The sequence below is a fragment of the Physeter macrocephalus genome, chromosome 16, assembly GCF_002837175.3.
Source record: "Physeter macrocephalus isolate SW-GA chromosome 16, ASM283717v5, whole genome shotgun sequence".
Lineage (NCBI taxonomy): Eukaryota > Metazoa > Chordata > Mammalia > Artiodactyla > Physeteridae > Physeter > Physeter macrocephalus.
In genome coordinates, this window is record NC_041229.1 from 40,501,299 (window position 1) to 40,520,047 (window position 18,749).

At 35.6% G+C, this 18,749-nt stretch overlaps 1 protein-coding gene across 3 annotated transcripts in view; it reads left to right on the top strand.

Moving 5' to 3' along the window:
- Window positions 1-18,749, top strand: part of SLC36A4 (solute carrier family 36 member 4) — a 53,072-nt gene that overhangs the window by 15,696 nt on the left and 18,627 nt on the right. For all 3 annotated transcript variants that reach the window (XM_024131677.3, XM_028501204.2, XM_028501203.2), the window contains 4 exons: window positions 976-1,060; window positions 6,201-6,428; window positions 8,362-8,460; window positions 11,490-11,659. In XM_024131677.3, coding sequence (XP_023987445.1) covers window positions 976-1,060; window positions 6,201-6,428; window positions 8,362-8,460; window positions 11,490-11,659 — 582 coding nt within the window. The remainder of the gene's footprint in view (window positions 1-975; window positions 1,061-6,200; window positions 6,429-8,361; window positions 8,461-11,489; window positions 11,660-18,749) is intronic.

Genomic DNA, 18,749 nt, shown 5'->3' on the forward strand with positions numbered 1-18,749 from the left:
ACAACAGGGGGAGGCCCGCCCACCGCAAAAAAAAAAAAAAAAAAAAAAAAAAAAAAAAAAAGGTGGATGAAAAGATCTTAAGGGAATACCTTATATGTAATTCATCAGTGAGAAGAAACTTGAATTTGTTTCAAGGTACCAAGATTACTAACAAATGAGATCCCTGAAGAACCATAGAGAACTAGAGAGTTATGGCAAGAATGAAGGTGGGAACGGGCCCTTCAAGTTTCAAATGGGAAGAGGAGGGTCTATAGATTTTTTAGACTAGGTTGCTTGACAGCTTGACATTAATGGTCAAACAAGAGACTATAACGAATTAGTAAGTGCAAGCTCTTGTGTCACTAATTGTTCCCAGAACAATAGGGAAAGGTATGGGCTGTATACTAATAACATGTAGGCAGACTTTTGATTATACTACCACCCAAATAAAGCTCATTTGACTGGTGATTTCCCTTTCCTACTCCCATATGCTATTTATTGTAGCTGTAAGCTCCTGGAGAGGTCTCTGGTGGAATGACTTTGGGCCCTGCCCCCAGTCCTCTCCCATTCCTATTCTTATTAGTGATTTGGATAGTAGGGAATATGTTCATCCTGTTTGCTGGGAAATACACTGGGTTGATCTGAAAAATATCTTGAGAAGTAGGAGAGATGGGCTTAAACTAACTGATGAAATGTTTTCATGAAATCATTTTATAGACAGATACTCTTAAACTGTTGAATTTCAGAAGGAAATGATGGGAAAATATGGGCTTTAAACTTATGTAACTTTTTTTGCTCAATAATAATTCTAGTGATATACAGATCATAAATACGTGCTCTTTGTAGAAAATAAATGCTTTAAGCCTATTCCGTATTGTAATGAAGTAAAAAGAATAAATACTATTATGAAATGTTTTAAAATAGTTAAAAAGAGAAAAAATACATCGAAATCTTAGCAGCTCTTATTAATACTTATTTGTGGGTATCTCTTTTCAGGAGTGTGGTTGATTTTTTTCTGGTGATAACACAGCTGGGATTCTGTAGTGTTTATATTGTCTTCTTAGCTGAAAATGTGAAACAAGTAAGTATTTTTCTCCAGCTTTTGAAATCATTTTCTTCTGATGCCATAGTTATGGCATCATATTTCCTCTGAGTAAGCTGTGGTTGAATATGAAAATGTGTTTCTTTCATAAATTATGTATCTTTCTAGATTTTCCTTTAGTCATTTTTTTTGCAAGTTGGATTCTGCTATTCTTGATTTTTATGTTTCTTGCTATTATATCAATAATGCTTGTTCTTTCAGATCAAAACAGGCATAATTTACTGATTCTTGGCTATTTGGAATTTAGATCTCAAAAGCAGATATACGGATGTTTTGGTAGCATATTTTTTACATTGATATTTTATAAAAAAGTATATAAGGCATTAGCCAGCAGCCTAAAAAGTGAAGTTTAAAAGTGGGCATTACTAAAATCTCATAATTATTGCCATTGTCTAAAAAGATACTGTGTCCAGAAATGTACAGTGTTCTGTAGTTCTCTCCATATTATAAAGGTTTGTTTTAAGAGTGGTTTGCAGTCTTGGTAGAGACTGTCAATTTGAACAAACATGCAAAGCACTGAAATAAAAAAGCTCCCCTATCAGAATAATGCCAAAGCACATTTCTTTACGTGCTTTAACTGGTAGTTGGCCTATTATTCCTACTTTACCCTCTGCTCTTCTTTATTTTAATCAATAACATTTATTAGTATACACAAGTGCATGGTGCAGTAGTAGGCATTATATATAGTAATATGTAGCACTTCTCGTAGGTATTTTAATGCAAAATCATGTGACTATGTGTTCTAAAGAATCTATATGTATATATCTAAGTATATATTTGACTCATTTTTCTAAGTTATAAACTGCTTCATTTTATATTTAGACCAAGATTTGGCAATATTTTTTATAAAGGGCCAGATAATAAGTATTTTCTGTTTTGCAGGCCATATGATCTCTGTCTCAACTCAGACATAGACAACAATACGTTAGATATGGCTGTATTCCAATAAAATTTTATTTGCAAAAATAGGTGGTAGATTGGGTTTGGTCTGCAGGCCAAAGTTTAATAAAGCCACCAGCTTAGGTTTTTAATGTTGGAAAGGGTCACTGAGTCTTTCTCTTATAAATAAGAAAGTTGATCGTTTTATCAGCACTACTCATTACAGATGATGTGCTTTTGATTTTACAAGAATTTAGTTCCACAAGTCACATACTTTTAGGGCTGCTAACTCAGTTAAGAGGCTATTTATTGGCAAGATAGACATACCATCTTAGCAGTCATTTACGTAGAATACAGTGGAAATGGTGCCTTTCTAGGATTGTGCAGCATGGTAGTACTGTATCTTTTCTATCATCTCCTAAGAGAGCTACCAACAAGCTTGATTTAAAGTTATAAGTAATGCTAATAATGCCTTATAATCTTATATTTATAAGCTATGATATATATCCTTTAATTTTATACAACTACTCTGTAATATAAGTTCTAGGCTTATTTTATGCATGAGGAAACCTAGTCTCACAGAGCATGAGCTGTGTCCCCTAGGTCATGTGAATTAGGCAGAAGCTTAGGTGCCTGACATAGCTGCCACACAGTATATTAATTGTTCATCACTGGGCAGGACATTGTCTGATTTTAGTTGTGTGTATGTGTATGTGTATGACATAGACTGTGTTAAGTACATAAAATAAATATAAGCTTAGGATTGGTGACTTTCTCCTATGAAATTATATCAGATACTTCCAAAGTTGAATGGAAGAATTTAACTCATTTGCACATATCCTAAGAACACCAGGTAGAAAAAGTGACTCTCTGGAAGGTAAGGAGAAGCTTGCTGTAGATAGATGAAAGATCTTTTGAGGAATGAAGAGCAACACGGAAAAAGACATTCAGTCAGACTTGAGACTTGAAAAGCTGAAAGCAACGCTGAGCACCTCACCTCTGCAGAGCAGACAGATGGTCATTGAAACAGCATCGTCAGAGATTTTCCCTCTCTGCAGAGGTGTTCTCACACTTGATAGCAACCTCCAATAAAAGACACATGGTTTGATTAAACCTTACTAATTGCTACTACTTTTACAGTTAAAATTTGTAAGATTTTTACCTCTTTAATCTACATAAAATTGAAGGTTCAGGGGGCTTCCCTGGTGGTGCAGTGGTTGAGAGTCCGCCTGCTGATGCAGGGGATACGGGTTCGTGCCCCGGTCCGGGAGGATCCCACATGCCGCGGAGCGGCTGGACCCGTGAGCCATGGCCGCTGAGCCTGCGTGTCCGGAGCCTGTGCTCCGCAACGGGAGAGGCCACAGACAACAGTGAGAGGCCCCGCATACCGCAAAAAAAAACAAAACAAAGCAAAAAAAAAAAACATTTAGATGACTCTAAAAAAAAAAAAAAAAAAAAATTGAAGGTTCAGTATTTCATCGAATCAAAGGATTAAGAGTTTAGTTCCCATACAAACGTGTACATCTCCTGCTTTGTAACTGTCACATGGCTGTTCTTGATCCCGTTAAGCCACTGTGGACAATCAACAGGGGGAAAAGAACTGTGGTGCTTCCAGTGATTCTAGTCCATGGTGGTTATAGTAGCTCCTCTCTGTTCTTACTCTAAGGTACTCAAGAAAATGTCAGGTAGACAAAATAGTGTATATGGGCATGAAGAGTTGGGAAGGGATTTTACATTCAGAGGAAGAAAAATGTTGTGATACCAAAGACCATGGACTTTAGAGTCAGAAGATCTGAATTCAAATACGTGCTCTCAGTTTTAACTCACACATTGGGTAAGACCCTCTTGTCCCTCGTCAAGCCTCGGTTTCCTTATTTGTAAAATGGGAATGGTAGCAAAATCTCCCCATGTTCCTCATAAATTTATTGTGAGGCTCAGCTGACAAAAGGTTTGCGAAAGCCTTTATAAAATGCATTATGCATTTTATATGCAGTATGCAAATGTAGCGTATTGTGTCTTTAATTCTGCATTTTAGCTTTGCTGAAGAACATAATCTGCCTTTGGAATTTTAACCATTAAATTACTGAATTGAAAAGTTAATAAATAGTAGAATTTAGTAAATTTGAGATCTAAATGGAAACAACTGAATTTAGTAATTTTATTTTATAATATTTATTTCAGTGTTTTGCATTTTGGTAAACATGTGAGATCATAGGAAGTCCTATTAGATAGCCAATCTCTGTCTCTAGAGGGCACCAAAGGATTCAAATGTTTACCTGAATCTTGCTCTGGGTATGTATCTACATTTTTATTTTACTTTATTTTTTAATCTTGAGAATTTTTATAACCATTTTTCTGCCAAAGAATACTAATTATTATGAGAGATTTGTGGTAGAATTGATTTCAAATTCCCAAGCACCTAATGACTCAAACAGTCCTTTCTAAAATTGGTTATATAACTGCTTTTCTCTTACCAGGTATCCTTGTTAGAGCTTAACTTTGATCATTATCTAATCTGATTATTGGACGTACTTCTTTGATACAGAAGTATTTGGCTGTAAATAATTTGGTTACAGAAGAAATTGGGTCAACAAATAAAATACATTCTTAAAAGCCAAGTAATGTGAATTATCAAATTTACTTCTATTTCAAATTATAGAGAATAAAATTAAAAGTTTTAATGGACAATTACAAGATAAATGAGAGCTATGCATTTCTTAAATGGTACATGGTGTAACCTGAGAGTTTGTTAGTCCTGTGTGAGTTATAAATTGCCAATATAACTTAAAACTAGTAGATATATTCCCTGCAGTTTAAGATGATATGTACATTTGTAGTGACACTAAACATTGCTTATTGTGGATAAGTGTAAAATTAAACACCTAAATTATTATTCATATCAGAATTTTGTTCTGTACTTCTGACTTTTTGGCCTTTTGTTACTGTATTTAAGGAGAGAGAGAGAGATGTCAAGGTGGAGGCCAGGTGGCTACTTGGGCAGGGCTCCTCTTTAAGGATTGCAGCATTTTGGTCAGGTAAACATGTACCTGTCAGAAGCTAGATTCTGGGGTCTCAGGCCTGGGTTTGAATCCTAGAACCACGACTTACTGACTTGATATTATATAGGGTTTTTTTTTTTTACCCTCCCTAAACCTCAGTTTCCTCAGCTATAAATTGATATTAATACTACCACCCACCTGAGAGTGTTGTTTTGAGGATTAAATGAGATGTTGTATAAGATTTAGTTCAGTACCTGACACATAGAAAGTACTCAGAAAATACTTGCTGTTATTACTATAGGGTCTGGTTCTTAAGAATTATGTATCCAGAGACTTGATAAGTCTATGTGTTCCATTGTGTTCAAAGGAGGATACAGTATTTGGGGCAAATAGATTTTCACTGGAATTTATATTATAGTTTGATCTGCCTGTGCTGTGAGTTTTCAAGATTATTTTAAAAGTCCTCTATAATTTCATTTCTATTTTTGTAAGTTGGACTATGTGATGAATTGAGTCAAGGACAATTTTTAATAAATGGAGGCTATAAATCATTGAATATCTTTTGAAAGTTGAATATAGGTTTATAGAAGTGGCTGAATAAATTTTGAGGCAAAGTTGATTTATCTTGTAGAAGTGTTTTGCTCTAATAAAAATTTATTTAGTGTCTAGCATGCATGAAGATAGTTGATTTTTAACAGATATTTATTGACAGTGACGATAATTCATCAGCATTTGCTTTATAAAATACCTTTAAAGTTAGGCTCTGATTTCTAAATTTAATTTTGAGTACTGTACATTTCTAAGAGGTACTTAGAGATTGTTTCTTACGTTGAAAAAAGTATGTTAGTAGAATACCCAATGGCCATTCTGGACAAGCATGCTTCCACTTTTGATTATCTCAGAAGCAGGTTGAGCCTTTCTAGGCATCATGAGCATCACAGTCACAAAGCTTCAAAATAAATTAGTAGATCCATCCTCATAATTTTCTAGTGAACTTTCTTTTCACAGTATGATAAAGTTATTTTGCAAAGAAGATTATCCTGTTTTACTTATCCTTAAATTTGATATATATATTTCTAAGACACTAGAGTATCTTAAAACTATGTATTTTATTTATTGTAAATGAATTTATCATAGAGTGTATATAGATCATAATTTTCTTCATATTTCTCCTTTATGATTATAAGTTGATGGAAGTTTTTTTCCCCCCTCTTCCTTATTCTCCTGGTAATCCTGTATAGGTTCATGAAGGGTTCCTGGAGAGTAAAGTGTTTGTTTTGAATAGTACCAATTCATCAGATCCATGTGAGAGAAGAACTGTTGACCTAAGGATATATATGCTTTGCTTTCTTCCATTTCTAATTCTTTTGGTCTTCATTCGTGAGCTCAAGAATCTATTTGTGCTTTCATTCCTTGCCAACGTTTCCATGGCTGTGAGTCTTGTGATAATTTATCAATACATTGTTAGGGTAAGTATAACATGTTTTTAACTGTGTCATATGTTTCTTAACAAGTAAATATTTTTCGCTTTGGAGGTAAAAGTAATGATAAGTTAAGACTCTACTTCATATGTGTCACACAGGAGATAATCAGGGAACTCTGGTTTCCTTTTGGGAGATACTGCTTAGTTGAAAAAGCAATATATGACATAGAGGTTGAAAGCATAGGCTTTGTAGTCAGATCTGGTTTTGAATCTTGGTCAGTATGTTTCTGGGCTGTATGATATTGCTTCAGAAGATAGTAATACCTGACTTATTATAGTTGTGAGATTTAGGATCGTGCCTTAGTGCACGGCCTAACATGAAACAAAGAACTCATTAGTGTTTTGTTTATTCCTTTAAGATTTAAACCAATCACAAGAGATGGGAGTATAGACGTGATTTTATAATTTTCTTTCACTTCTGAACCTTTATTTGCACCACTTGAGCTCACTGCCACTACACTAGGCTGTAACCTCTTTATCTGATGTATGCAATAACCTCAACTCATTTCATTGTTGGCAGTCTGGAGATTCTTAACCCAGTTTCCTTAAAATATTCTATTGATGGGATTCAGGGGATCTGCAAATCCCTTAAAATTATGTGTAAGATTTAGTGTTTCTGTATGTATATATGCATTTTTCTACTGAGCAGCTGTATAGCTTTCATCTCTCATAGGAGCCAATGACTCAAAAAAGGTAGACAATCCTATTTTTTCCTGATACAGTCCATTTTATACATTGCTGCCAAAGCAGTTGTCCTAAAATCTCCATTAGCAATTCATTACAAATTCTCTTATGATGGATCTATGTTTCCTTTTTGCCCCATCTTAATTCCAAAGCCTGTAGACTCTTTGTTATAGCATGTGAGAGTGAAAGGGCACAGGCAGGAAGATCTCATAAGGCTTTCTGGAGTTCGTGACCCCTTGGCTGGACATGTAGGAGTTAGTGGAGCAGAAAAGGAGGCTCCTTAGGTAGAGGGAACCATGTGAGCCTTGAAGTTCAGTTTAGCGTTATCCAATAATCCAAACATTTTAATAATTTTTTCATTTTGACCCTAGCTTATGTTTCACCATTATATCACACAGTTCTACCTATGCTTCAGATGTTCTAAATCTATTCCCCAAATTTTCCCTGTGCTGTCACACTTCAGTTTCTTTGTTCATCCTCTTTCATTGGCCTTGAATTCCACTTCTAGTCAGGTAAAGGCAGAGACACAGGCTGGTGAGGAGACTTGGGCTGGCTGGAAGAAGTGGCCAGTGTGGACCCAGGGATCTTGAACAAGATGCGCAGTCTGTGAGTTTCCAGATAATGAGAGTTAGAAGAAGGCTGTGAGTCAGGACCAAGAAATCAAAGCCAGAGTCAAGGCATAGGCACAAGTAATAAGGATAATGGCAACTGTCAGGTCAAAGAGTAAGATGCTGAAACCACGAGGAGACCTGTTCTAGAGAACAGCACAGCGTTATTGAGATAGAAAGCCAAAGTCGGGAAATCTTAGAGACCAAAACAGCAATGAAAGTAGAGTGGGGAATGAATTTCATTGGACACCGTCAGCAGTGGTTGATAACTGACTATATGGCTCTCAGCTCAGACGTTGAATATGCTTATGTATTTCCTGTTGTGGCAGGAGCCATACCCAGTGAGAACAGCCTGGGACTTACAGGTGGAAACAGGTAATTAGGAGCATTTAGCTCAGATGGAATGTGTGGGCGTGAGGGAAACAATTGCTTTTGGCAGTGAAATCCTAACAGCTTGGCTACATTTAACATAGGATGCTTAAAGTTTTTATTGAAAGAATTATTCACATTTATAATACACATTTGCTGCTGTGAAGCTCAGAAGTATATGATTTCGCTCTTCCATTTTAAATTCTTTCAAGTAAGTAAAGATGTAACTTATTGACATCTTATTTTTTCTTTCTCCAGAATATGCCAGATCCCCACAACCTTCCAATAGTGGCTGGCTGGAAAAAATACCCTCTCTTTTTTGGTACTGCTGTATTTGCTTTTGAAGGCATAGGAGTGGTAAGGATTTAGTCTTTATTACTATTTTTTAAAATCTTAAGTTAACACAAAGACTTATTTACATTTAAAAATGCCTGTTTTTCTTTTGTTTCTATTTTTTTATTCCTAGAAAATGATTTGCATTTTAGTATGATAGACTTGAATTATAGTTTACTTCTTCTACTTACTAAGACTTTTATCTTAGATGTATCACTTTTTCTTAATCTGTAAAATGAGAACATTTGAATAGATGATTTTTTAACATTTTATCGTGGAAATTTTCAAACCTATACAAAACTTAGAGAATAGTGTGATGAATGCCTATGTAAGCATCGCCCAGCTTCAAAAACCACTAACTTATGGCTAATTTTGTTTGATCTATATTCTGTCTACTCTAGCAAGTCTGGGTTATATTCAGACAAATCCCAAACATCATATTTTATAGACTAGATGATTTTAAATGAATTGAAATTGTTACAGAGTTACTGTTGTTACTGTTGTTACTGTTGCCTAAGAAGAGTCAAATATAAATTCTCAGATTTTTACGTATCATACTTGTTTTGAGAAATGATGTTATCATAAAGCTAATACCAAGAGATACAAACATCCTGAGAATTCTGAGATCCTAAATATTTCCATTAAAGATGCTTCCAGTTCATTTCAAGCCTAGAATATGTAGATTTGGGGAAAGCTGAATATTGCTGTTTACTCCATAGCTTATGTTTCATAGTCTGATGGTTTGGTATGGGAGCAAAACCACTCATAAACATCTATTCATGTGAACCACAGACAAAACAGAACTAAAAGACAATTTTATGCCATTTTACTTGGGTTTCTGCTCTCTCTGAATTCTCCTTTATAGAATTCTCACTAATTCTTACAGCTCCACTTATCCGTGTTACAGACATAAGTGTAGATTTTCATTTCTGCTTTAACTAGTAAGCTCTAGTTAACTGTTGGACATTTCCAGTTAAGTGTTGTTCCTCTGACATCTCAAATTCAACAACTCCGAAGTCTGACAGTTAACCTTTTTTTTTTTTTAACTCTAAAACCAGTTTCACTTTCTCATTTCTCTATTTATTTTAGTTTTACTTCCAGTCACTCAAGCTTGAAATGTTGGAGTATTTCTTTTCACTGTGTCCCTGGTTTCCCCATTCCAGTCAGTAATTAAGACATGTTGAGTCTTCTTTTCATATTTCCCCAAATCTATTCCATAAAGGAGATTATGTGTAAAACACTTAATGCTGCTTGAGGGAGCCTCTGTAAATGTTCATTTCCTTCTCTTCCTCCTTTTCTAGCTGCATTGACACCGTTCTTCACTTTAGCTTCTTATGTCAGGTCTGGATTATCTCCAGAACATACAAATTGTTCACTGTTCTCTTTTCTGTTAATCACTTAAAATTTCCATGTAGACCTGACTAACGCACCTGAAAAGTGGAGATGAAATTAGTTATTATCTCATGAGGTTATTGTAAATACTATGTGATGTATTACATGCAAAGCTTTTGAAAAATACCTAGCACATTGTAAGCACTCAGTAAATACTTGTTATTATTATTACTTAGTGTCTTTTACTGCATGGTCAAATTGTGTGGCCAAAATCTCCAAAGATTTGCCTAAAAAATTAACTTTTCAGTTAGCGTTTTTTCCTTTAAAGGTTTTTTTTTCCCCATAATGAAATTATTCATCTTATTAAATTGACGGACATTAGATACAGATGGATAGATATAGAAACAATTATAGACATGTATATACATGGGTTAGTATACATACATATATTTCCTAACTCTGTCTGCTGAGAGAACTGGAAGCAGTGTCACCCAGTAGCAATGAGCACACCCAGCACCCAGATCTTGAGTTCTAAATACAATTCTCCAACAAAGGAACCAAAGTTCTTTGGAGAAATAGCTGATTGTAGGGCTGAAGCAAGGAAATTCAATGTGGGTCTGGAGCATCTTGTAGTGCCAGAAAGTATGGAAGTGCTCAAAAAACAAAAGAATGGATGCATGTCAAAGGGCCATAGGACCCAACCTGATAGAATTCACGATGACCAAAGATGGAACGATATGAGCAACAAAATAAATAATAGTGTTTGGGATTCACACTCAAAGTATAAAACAAATATACATGAATCCATACTAATACAGATAAATGATTAAATAAATAAGTACACAGGGCAGATTTTCAAATAACTTATACAGATACCCTCCCTTCAGGAGCGCTAATGTAATCCCCTCTATCTGTAGTGACTTACTTCCAGTGAATAGAGTATGATGAGGGAGGAGGAAAAATCTTACAGGCAGAGAAACCTGGCAAACACTGCCTTGCCCAAGTGATCAAAATTAACTTCACCAGTGATAAATCATGTTGATAGCATGTGTGATGAGAAGGGCACTGCACCTCTGTGGTATCCTTTTCTGAAGCCTATTTTCCCAGTCTAGTCATGAAGAAAACATCAGACAAACCCAAATAGAGTGACAGTGTACCAAATACCTAACCAATGCTTCTCAGAACTATCAAGGTAATGTATAATGAGGAAGGAATGAGAAACTGCCACAGACCAGAGGAGATTAAGGAGACAGGACAGCAGAATGCAATGTGCTGTCCTGGATGGGACCCTGGAGCAGAAAAAGGACGTTAGTGGGAAAACTAGTGAAATCCAAATAAAGTTTGGAGTTTAATAGTAATGTACCAATATTGGTTCTTAGTTGTAACACAGGTACTTAGGTTGTGTTAAATGTTAACAATAGCGGAAACTGGTCAGGAGTATATGGGAGTCTTCTGTTTATCTGCATCTTTTCTGTAAATCTAAAATTATTCCAGAGTAAGAAGTTTATTTTAAAAACCCTGACAGACAGTTTTGCCTACTAAGAGCTGATTTCAAATCTTTTTATTTTAAGAGTAAAAAATTCTGTAGTGTGAAAAAATATACAACACGTAGAAAAATACATCAACAATTATGTGTTGCATATAAACTATAGAAAGATTAATTTGTGTACATATAAGACGGGATATTAGATTGTTTTAAATTACTTGCATTCTCTTCTTAGGTCCTTCCACTGGAAAACCAAATGAAAGAATCAAAACGCTTTGCCCAAGCATTGAATATTGGCATGGGAATTGTTACAACTCTGTATGTAACATTAGCTACCTTAGGATATATGTGTTTCCATGATGAAATCAAAGGCAGCATAACTTTAAATCTTCCCCAAGATGTGTGGTAGGTAGACAAGAGTTTTTTAACCTAGTTTGTGTATTTTGTAGATATAATTTACCAATGTTTCATGATAAAGGTGTATTCCTGGTTTTATTATTTAAACATTTAAAATCTTTACTGTGATTTCTTTATTTGTGTAATCTAAATTTTTTTCATAATCTTCAGAAGAGATCATCTGTGATTTTACATATTCTTGTGGGATTTTTTAAAAGATTCAGAATTATAGGGTGTTCCAAATTTCAGTAACATATATAAGAGTAAAACATGACTTTTATTTATTTATTTTTATTTTTTTAGATTTTTTGAATTTTATTTATTTTTTTATACAACAGGTTCTTATTAGTTATCCATTTTATACATATCAGTGTATACATGTCAATCCTAATCTCCCAATTCATCACACCACCACCACCACCACCACCACCGCTTTCCCCCCTTGGTGTCCATACAAAACATGAATCTTTTAATATAGACTCACTTTATTAAAAAAATTTAATACTTATCCTTGCTGTCAAAAATCCAACACTCTGGGTTCCTGATAAAATAATACAACCCATCACTCATGGCCCTCACTGTTTTACTGGTCACCTTTAATACTGTATGTGCCCCAAGTGCTTTCTGAACACAGTTAGGCCACATTGTACAGTTGACCCTCGAACAACATGGGTTTGAACTGCATGGGTCCACTTATACGTGGATTTTTTTCAATTAACATATTAGAAAAAAAATTTTTTTTTAATTTTTATTGAAGTATAGTTGCTTTACAATGTTATGTTAGTTTCTACTGTACAGCAAAATGAATCAGCTGTACGTATACATATATCCCCTCTGTTTTGGATTTCCTTCCCATTTAGGTCACCACAGTGCACTAAGTAGAGTTCCCTGTGCTATACCGTATGTTCTCATTAGTTGTCTATTTTATACATAGTGTCAATAGTGTATACGTGTCAATCCCAATCTCCCAACTCCTCCCACCCCTCCTTTCCCCTTGGTTTCCATACATTTGTCCTCTATGTCTGTGTCTCTATTTCTGCTTTGCAAATAAGATCATCTATACCATTTTTCTAGATTCCACATGTATTTGTTAATATACGATATTTGTTTTTCTCTTTCGGACTTACTTCACTCTGTATGACACTATCTAGGTCCATCCATGTCTCTACAAATGACCCAATTTCATTCCTTTTTATGGCTGAGTAATATTCCATTGTATATATGTATCACATCTTCTTTATCCCTTCCTCTGTTGATGGACATTTAGGTTGCTGCCATGTCCGGGCTATTGTAAATAGTGCTGCTGTGTGCATGTGTCTTTTTGAATTATGGTTTTCTCTGAGTATATGCCCAGTAGTGAGATTGCTGGATCATATGATAGTTCTGTTTTTAGTTTTTTAAGGAACCTCCATACTGTTCTCCATAGTGGCTATATCAATTTATATTCCCACCAACAGTGCAAGAGGGTTCCCTACGCCACACCCTCTCCAGCATTTATTGTTTGTAGATTTTTTTGATGATGGCCATTCTGACCAGTGTGAGGTGATACCTCATTGTAGTTTTGATTTGCAGTTCTCTGATAATTAGTGATGTGTAGCATCTTTTCATGTGGCCATCTGTATATCTTCTTTGGAGAAATGTCTATTTAGGTCGTCTGCCTATTTTTTGATTTGGTTGTCTCTTTTTTTGGTATTGAGCTACATGAGCTGCTTGTATATTTTGGAGATTAATCCTTTGTCAGTTGCTTCATCTGCAAATATTTTCTCCCATTCTGAGAGTTGTCTTTTCGTCTTCTTTATGGTTTTCTCTGCTGTGAAAAAGCTTTTAAGTTTCATTAGGTCCCATTTGGTTTTTTTTGTTTTTATTTTCATTACTCTAGGAGGTGGGAAAACTGGACAACTGCTTTGATTTGAATCAAAGTGTGTTACATGGTTTTCTCTGCTGTGAAAAAGCTTTTAAGTTTCATTAGGTCCCATTTGGTTTTTTTTGTTTTTATTTTCATTACTCTAGGAGGTGGGAAAACTGGACAACTACATGTAAAAGAATGAAATTAGAACACTCCCTAACATCATACACAAAAATAAACTCAAAATGGACTAAAGACCTTAATGTAAGGCCAGACACTATAAAACTCTTAGAGGAAAACACAGGTAGAACACTCTTTGACATAAATTGCAGCAAGATCTTTTTTGACCCACCTCCTAGAAAAAATTGTTGAGATTTGTGACAATTTGAAAAAATTCAGAAACTACATAGCCTAGAAATATCAAAAAAATTAAGAAGTTAGGTATGTCATAAATCTATAAAATATATGTAGCTATACATATAACATACAAAATATGCATTAATTGACTGTTTATGTTATCAATAAGGCTTCCAGTCAACAGTAGGCTATTAGTAGTTAAGTTTCAGGGGAATCAAAAGTTATATGCGAATTTTCAACTGTGCGGGTTGGCACCCCTAACCCCTGTGTTGGTCAAGGGTCAACTGTAAGTAAATAGTATTAATATTCATATTAATATTATATACATCTTAATATTCTCTTTAATATTAGAACCATATTCTGCTAAATGAAGCAATATATAGGGTTTTTTATTCTTCCAGAGATTGGTCTTTGGAGATTTAAAAAAGATATTGGCAGTCATTACGATGCAGACTTGCTACCTTATTTATGAAATGGAAGGTAACTCCTTAGTTTTGATAAATGCAAAGAATAAATGCTGATTTAATTAATATCACACTGCTCCTTTAGCTGCTTGGGTAGAAGTCTGTGAAACCTTAAGTTTAAATAGTATGTATTTTGTAAAATAGATAGCTAGTGGGAAGTAGCCACATAGCACAGGGAGATCAGCACAGTGCTTTGTGACCACCTAGAGGGGTGGGATAGGGAGGGTGGGAGGGAGACGCAAGGGGGTATACGTACATGGGGATATATGTATATGTATAGCTGATTCACTTTGTTATAAAGCAGAAACTAACACACCATTGTAAAACAATTATACTCCAATAAGATGTCAAAAAAAAATAAAGCATTGTTTCCCATAAAAAAATAAATTAAAATAAATAGTATATATTTTCGCTGGCTTCCTAATGAGAGTTTGACTGCTATTCAGTAATCATTTGAATCCTGGGTCTTCACTGGAGTCCAGAATGTTGTTAGAACAAAGGTATGTAGGGAACTATTTATGACAGAGAGAAAGTACCTAGAATAGTTTCCAGGTTGCACAAGAGGCATACATGCAGTGTGTTTATCTTTTTTTTTTTTAATTATACTGTTACTTTAGCTATTACATATTTACAAAGGTATTTCAAGATGGAACATGTTTTAATGTCATACATTTGTTTCAAGCTGGAGACATGACTACAAACAAGATATACGGTTGTTCAGCATTTATTTCATTAACCTATTTTATAGTTGATTATGTAATTTTGTTTCCTTCAAATGTGCTTCTTTTTTCTTCTTTTGTAATAGTTTAATGTGGAGTAGAAAGTTAAACAGCTTAATATAAGAGAATCAAGGCTAAAAATTATGGTAGCTTAGTTCCTCTTTCATAGACAGTATAACGTCTAGAAAATAGGATGGTATTTTTCCTCACTTGGAATAATATTTAGACTAAATCCTGAAAACAAATTTATAAATAAATTTGACAAGTACTTTTAATGTCATCTATAAAATGTAGATGGGGAAACAATCTCAGAATTCTTCCCTACTCGTACTCACGAAAGTATTTAAAGAAGGTCTTAAGGGCGAAGGTGAGAGTGCATGCATGTCAAGTTGAGATGTTCCTGTCCTCAGGGAGTTAAGAACATGGTGAAGGAGCAGTGAGCAAGGATGTGGAGGGAATGCTTTTGGTATTCACAACTAAATCCTGAGCGGGTGATACTGTCCCTGCAGTAGCTTTAATTAATCCTTCCCTTTTTCTGCATCCCCTTCCCACCTCTTGCCTTATCCCTAATTGCTGTGGCTCCCCAGTTAGAACGGAACTAGTTGCAAGCCTTGATTAAAAAGGGACTATGAGATCATAGTTTCTATTCAAGAAAGCCTAGCTAGACACCTGCTTTTTTTTTTTTTTTTTTTTTTGCACGGTACGCGGGCCTCTCACTGTTGTGGCCTCTCCCATTGCGGAGCACAGGCTCCGGGCGCGCAGGCTCAGCGGCCATGGCTCACGGGCCCAGCCGCTCCGCGGCATGTGGGATCTTCCCAGACCGGGACACGAACCGTGTCACCTGCATCGGCAGGTGGACTCTCAACCACTGCGCCACCAGGGAAGCCCGACACCTGCTTTTTTATTTAGAAGAGGAGAGCCTTGTATCCTAAGAAACAAAATTCTGGAAAAAACAGGAAAACAAGTCAAGATACTCTCCTTCAGAGAACTTGTAACACCTTCTCATTGTGTATATATGCCTTTTGTGGCCGATAGTCCTATTTCTTTATGGTCCTCAGCTGGGACAGTTAAAATACTAGCCATGGCTGAGGGATACTGGAGAGGAGATGCTTGTCTGTTATAGTGATTTGATAGTCTTCCAAAATGAGAAGTTTGGACTAGAATAGTCATGGGGTTATATCTAATGTTCCTTTCTTGAAATGCTATGTATGAGTCTCTTCTCCCCCCAACCCACCCGTACTTCAGGCAATAGGCCTAGCAATTTAGAGAATGTACAGTGTACTCTTTATTGTCTGGGCATGAAATCCAATGACTGTCACAAGAGCCTAGGGAACTCATAGCTACTAGCTATGGGAAGCTGTAAAGGGCTTTTGATGCCACATTGACTTAAAGTCTCAGAGTTCATACAGGGTATTTCTACAAGAAAAGATTGAAGTAGAAAGCAGCCCCAGAATAAAGCAAGTATGGATTAGAGAGGCTCCAAGTTATTATTATTTATTACCCTCAATCTTAGTGAGGCATCATTTTATAAAACTAGTTACGAATAATATTGTTCAGTATATTGCATTTAGCTTTTGAAGTAAAGGGTGTATTTTAAAGATGATAATGAAGTACGGGGCTTCCCTGGTGGCACGGTGGTTGAGAGTCTGCCTGCCGAAGCAGGGGACGCAGGTTCGTGCCCCGGTCCGGGAGGATCCCACATGCCGCGGAGCGGCTGGGCCCATGAGCCATGGCCGTTGGGCCTGTGCTTCCGGAGCCTGTGCTCCACAACGGGAGAGGCCACAGCAGTGAGAGGCCTGCGTACTGCAAAAATAAATAAATAAATAAATAAAAGATGATAATGAAGTAAATTCACAATTCTGAGCTAGAACATTAGCACCTTGAGGGCAGGAACCCTGCATCTTCTGGGTTTGTGATGCATCTCCACAATCTAGTGCATTACTCAGCATTTAAGAGGCACTTAGTAAACGTTTGTTAAATAGTATTCTAGGCATAAAAGCATTTCTCTTGTTACTACTAGTCTTAGTTGAATGATGTTTTAGCAGTGGTTTTCCAAGATTTCCACTAAAGTAACCCAAATAGCAGACACACTTCCACTAAAAGATATCAAGGATATTAGGTTTTCATATAGACAAACACTGAGAAGCTGTTAGGTGACTTCTGCTGCCTCACACGTGGCATTCTTTGTGAAGTACACAATGGATAGGGAAGATTCAACCAAAAATAGGAAAGAAGCATATAACAACAGGGAAGGTATGGGGTAGGTATTTTAATTTATTTAGAATATTGAACTGGGACCTCATTTTCCCCCCAAAACAGAACAAACCTTAAGTCTGAGCTCATGTTTGTAGCATATAGGAACTAGGAGGCTGAGTATTCTGGGAAATAAAGCTGACAAATAGTGGCAGGTAATCAAGCTACACTACATCATAATTGATCCTACCACACAATCAGGGAGCTGAACTCTGAGGAGTTTGTTACCTAAGATGAAAATATTTAGGCAAGAATGGACTCACCAAGAGGCACAGTAAATAAAGAAGTAGAGCAGTACATTTAAGGAAACTGGAAAAAGGTTTGTATATTCTGGACTATTTCCTCTGTCCTCTCCCTCAGAAATTCTTAATGATCTTCCAATAGTAAAGTTGCCTATATCTAGGAATCCTGGCCCAAACGGCTTCTGCCTGTCCTTTCCTCTGTCTGTCATTTTCTTCCTCACAGTGAATATTATTAAATTTAAAATGTAGGGCCTCTATCAAATTCATTTTTCATCTAACAGATATTTATTGTATGTGTTTTTTGTACTAGGAAGTGTTCCCGGGCACTAGTGATACAGCAGCGAACAGATAAAAAATCTCTCCCTCATAGTGCTTACATTCTAGTTAACATGCGACAGGATTGTAGCTAGTTCTCGCAAAGACTTCATGACAGATCTTAACCCTCAAGATTCTTGACAGTCATGAAAGGTCCAAGAGGGAAAAGTGAGTTATTAGGTTCTTTCCAAGAGTAGCTTCTGTATTCAACCTTGAGAGAAAGAGAATCAGTCAGCCATCTACTTCCCAGGTTAGCTTTAAAAAAAATTAAGATATTCTTATCTATAAATTTTGTTTAGGTATTGATTTCTTAGCCAATGTGAGGAAAAGAATAGAAACATTGCAATTTTTGAAATCCTCTGTTTTCAAAACTTATGTTTTCACTGGACTATATAGTTGTTTTCTCCCCCATAATCTGATTCTATATATTGACTGCAAAATAATTATTTAAAAAATATATTTCTGCTCTTTACTAAGATACTACATTTCTTTGCTACCAGTATAACGTACTTTGTTTTCAAGCAAGAGTCATTTTATTTTTGAAGTATTTTTATTTGTGATATTGATTAGATGTAGTTTCTAAGAATCACCTATCCACACCCATTTTTGATCATTAATATTAATTTGATTAACATTTAATAAGTATCTATCCCCTGCCAAGTGCATGGGGGTTATACAGAGAAGAATAAAACATAGCCTCTAACTTTCAAGAACTTTGGCACTGAGTTTTGTTTTGTTTTGTTTTTAAGACTTGTTTTCTTTCTTTCTTTCTTTTTTTTTTTTTAAATTTTTTTTTTAACATCTTTATTGGAGTATAACTGTTTTACAATAGTGTGTTAGTTTCTCCTTTACAACAAAGTGAATCAGTTATACATATACATATGTTCCCATATCTCTTCCCTC